This window comes from Bison bison, unplaced genomic scaffold, assembly GCF_000754665.1.
Source record: "Bison bison bison isolate TAMUID 2011002044 unplaced genomic scaffold, Bison_UMD1.0 scf7180017864105, whole genome shotgun sequence".
Taxonomy (NCBI): domain Eukaryota; kingdom Metazoa; phylum Chordata; class Mammalia; order Artiodactyla; family Bovidae; genus Bison; species Bison bison.
The window spans coordinates 831,127-834,795 of NW_011494677.1; the positions used below are offsets into that span (position 1 = coordinate 831,127).

Genomic DNA, 3,669 nt, shown 5'->3' on the forward strand with positions numbered 1-3,669 from the left:
GGTGCTACTCATCCTGCGGACTCTGGTCTCTTTCTTTGTCCCTCCCTCTCCTCCTCTGATAACGTGCACCCCCACTGGAGGCACAGAAGCGTTTTCTGTTTTTTTTCTCATCACTGTCTTTGTCCTGTGTTGTGCCTCCCGGTGGATGGTCTCTGTTTCTCCACGCTGGGGAAAGAGAAAAACAGAAACACTTCTCCCTGTTATCAGTTCTGCCGTCCCTCGTCGCACCTCGGAGAGTTTTCTTTGGGCTAGTTTGGGGTCATGCCTGGGGCCTCCTGGGGGAGGTCCTCGGGGTTGCTGGCCCCTGCGGCTGGCAGGGGTCTTTAATAGGGGAGGGGTGGGGGAAGGGATGTCCTGCTGGATGGGACCCTCCCCACCTCCGTGCTAGAGGGAGAGGCTTGAGTTGTCTGGGCTTCAGTGAGGGTGGGAGGCGGGAGAGTCTGAATGGAGAAACGAATAAAACCCTCTCCCTGACTTTGCTCAGTGTGAGGAGTTAGACCTGTGAGTGGAAGTCTTAAGAGATGTTTCCATATTTATCTTTAATAATCCAGACGACATTTGCAAGCGAAGTTCTGTCTCCAGTTTGGCTAGGTGTAGACATTTTCACATCTGACCTGATAGAGATGACATAGGCAAAGCTGAGCAATGAAGTCGGGACATACGCTGGTTTTCTTGTTTCCTCCCTGCATCATTGTCTTTGTGTTATGAGTGCCACCGGATGCCAGGCGCTGTGGCCTGCAGACATGGATGAGGTGCCACCTGGGCCCTCAGGGTACCCCTGGGCCATCAGTAATGAAAGGCCGATGGATGGTTTGCCGTCCCGTGATAGTGTTGACGCAGTGCTCGGGCACTGTGGAGAAGGGCCGTGTGTCCATGGGAACACTGAAAGAGGCATCTAGCCCAAGTGAGTGCTCAGCTGTCTCTTGCAGGGCACCAAGTACCCATCCAGTCCAGCAGTCCCTGAGCCAGGAGGGCTCCTGAGTTCGTGGGCATGGGCATCGGCTAGCAAGATACAGTCCATCCCTCTGGGGATTCAAGTCAGGATCAGGGAACCTCACAGATCCCAGGATGTCTGCTGTGTGCTCAGTGTCAGGACCCCAATCCCAGCTAGGACCTAGCTCGGTTCGTCTCTGCCCCAAAGATTCCCAGAGTTTAGGAGATGGATGTTGAGTTTCTTAGGGAGCCGGGACCCTAGTGGACCAGCCATGCCCTGAGCCCACTAATGTTCTGTTCACGCTGACCCAGCCCTGGAAGAGAGACCGGCGGTGATGACCTCGCCGCTGTACCTGGAGATCATCATCTATTGCACGGGGGCCTTCCTCATCTCCTGCATGGTGGGGTCTGTCATCATCTACAAGATGAAGAGCGGCACAAAGAAGAGTGACTTCCACAGCCAGATGGCCGTGCACAAGCTGGCCAAGAGCATCCCTTTGCGCAGACAGGTAACAGAAAGTAGACGGGGGGTTCGCACGCTCTGCCTCGCCCTGTGCATCCTCCCTGCGCCCCAGGGGGGTCTGCAGTACCCGCTGCAGGATCCCTGCTTCAGACTTTGGTGTCCGGCTTCCGGGTGGCAGCAGGGGAGTGTCCTAAGTGCTTGGGATCAGGCTCCAATTTCTTCTGGCCAATGAATCCTGTGAGCCCATCTTATCTCAACCACGGTGCCCTGCTCAGCCAGCCTGGGGACTGGGAGATGGTCCTCACTGGGCTGAATGCCTAGTTGATATTATGAATCTGAGCTTCCCCTGAGGGCCCATTAGGGGTGCAAACGTGCAGAGGAGAGGAGCTGAGCTGGGTCTCAAGATGCCCTCTCGCTCCTGTGCATCCGCCTCCCCCCATCCCAGGAGATGAACAGAGGGTGAAGGTGCGTGAAAGGAGAAAAGGAGGCAGGCTTCGCTCTGAACCGTGCCAATTCTGGAAGGGGCTTCAGGAGTCAGGAACCCCTCATCCACAGCAGGGTTTTCACATAAGGGTGAGGACAGGAAGAGAGTTGCTCTTGCAGTGATAAGTTACAGAATGTCAGGCTGTCATGCTCATGTGAAAGGCGAGTAATCCAAAACCCAGAAAGGAGTTGGTGGCAAACATCAATGTTAGAACCTCGGTCTTCCGACCTCCTGTGGCCTTTCTGCCTGTGCTGGGGAGGGAGCACCAGATGCCAGGTCCACACCTCTAACTTTAGCAATAAGTACTGAGCGGGGAGGGGAGGGACCTGCCGCTGCTCCCCTGTCCCTGCTGGAAGGGTGACCCCACGCCTCCCTGCAGGTGTCGGCTGACTCCAGCGCGTCCATGAACTCCGGGGTCCTGCTAGTTCGGCCCTCGCGTCTCTCCTCCAGCGGCACCCCTATGCTGGCCGGGGTCTCTGAATATGAGCTTCCCGAAGACCCTCGCTGGGAGCTGCCTCGGGACAGGTAACCCCCACCCCCCACCCAGGCTCATTATTCTAACGGGGGCAGTGGTGTGGGCTCAGACCTTCAGGGGAGCATCCAGAAGTGACTGCCACCATCTGCTCTTAAGTCAAGGGAACTGGAGGCGGAGGGGGAGTGGGGGTTCCTGTCAGGTTTGAACATTACCACCCCAGCTTATCCCACCCTTTGTTTCCCCGAAGGCTGGTTTTAGGCAAGCCCCTGGGAGAGGGCTGCTTTGGGCAGGTGGTGTTGGCGGAGGCCATCGGGCTGGACAAGGACAAACCCAACCGTGTGACCAAAGTGGCCGTGAAGATGCTAAAGTGTATGTGGTGCCTGTGTCCCTGCAAAAACGACCCCTTCCCTTTCCAAGCAAACTCTGGGCCTCAGGCTATTACCTGCACCTGCTCCACAGCCTGCTGAGGTTGTCCTGGAGTTGGGAGGCATTGCACACCCCGCCATCTCACCATGACCTCACTTTGTTCCTTGGCGTCCATCATCAGCTGGTGACCCCAGATCCTTTTTTTTGGCAACACCGGCAGCTCTCATAAGAGGGAAGGGGAGATAAATTTCGATGTGAAAAGGAGAGGGGAGGGACTTCCTGGCAGTCAAGCAGTTAAGTCTCTGCACTTGCTCTGCAGAGGAAATCCCACGTGCCCTGTGGTGCCGCCAAAAAAAAAAAGCCAAGGAGGGGGAGCGCGTAAAGAGAGAAGCAAGTCCCAGAGGAAAGGGACCCCTCGGTGTTCACCTCATCCCCCCTTCCTTAGTTTTTGTCCTGTCGGCCTTCCTTCCAACGCAAATGCTTCTCCATCCCCTCTGCTTTGTCCATGCAGCAGATGCAACAGAGAAAGACCTGTCTGACCTGATCTCCGAGATGGAGATGATGAAGATGATTGGAAAACACAAGAACATCATCAACCTGCTGGGGGCCTGTACACAGGATGGTGGGCGCCTTGCCTGCGGGCTTCCACCCATTGCGGGGAGGGGCTCAGGAAGGCACTCAGGCTGCTGCCATCTGTCTGTCAGGGAGAAGATGTCTAGCTGGGGCGTCAGGGATCGGGCATTTCTCAGCCACGAGGGAAGCGGGTTGGGGGGAGAGGCCGGTTTCCATAGTCAGAATGTGTTTCTCGGGGTCCATCCCAATGCCCACGGGGGTTCATCTGAGAGTCCAGGCACCTGGATCCACGCACACCATGTGGCCAGAAAAGGTGACTTGCTCCAGTTGAGGTCAGGGCTCTGGCCCCAGCTTTGCTTGGGAATGTCCTGGACT

The 3,669-nt window shown here is 56.4% G+C and overlaps 1 protein-coding gene across 1 annotated transcript in view; it reads left to right on the forward strand.

Annotated features, from left to right (window-relative positions):
- Positions 1-3,669, forward strand: part of FGFR1 (fibroblast growth factor receptor 1) — a 47,859-nt gene that overhangs the window by 40,970 nt on the left and 3,220 nt on the right. Inside the window, exons 10-13 of the mRNA XM_010838846.1 lie at positions 1,246-1,442; positions 2,260-2,405; positions 2,603-2,724; positions 3,233-3,343. Coding sequence (XP_010837148.1) covers positions 1,246-1,442; positions 2,260-2,405; positions 2,603-2,724; positions 3,233-3,343 — 576 coding nt within the window. The remainder of the gene's footprint in view (positions 1-1,245; positions 1,443-2,259; positions 2,406-2,602; positions 2,725-3,232; positions 3,344-3,669) is intronic.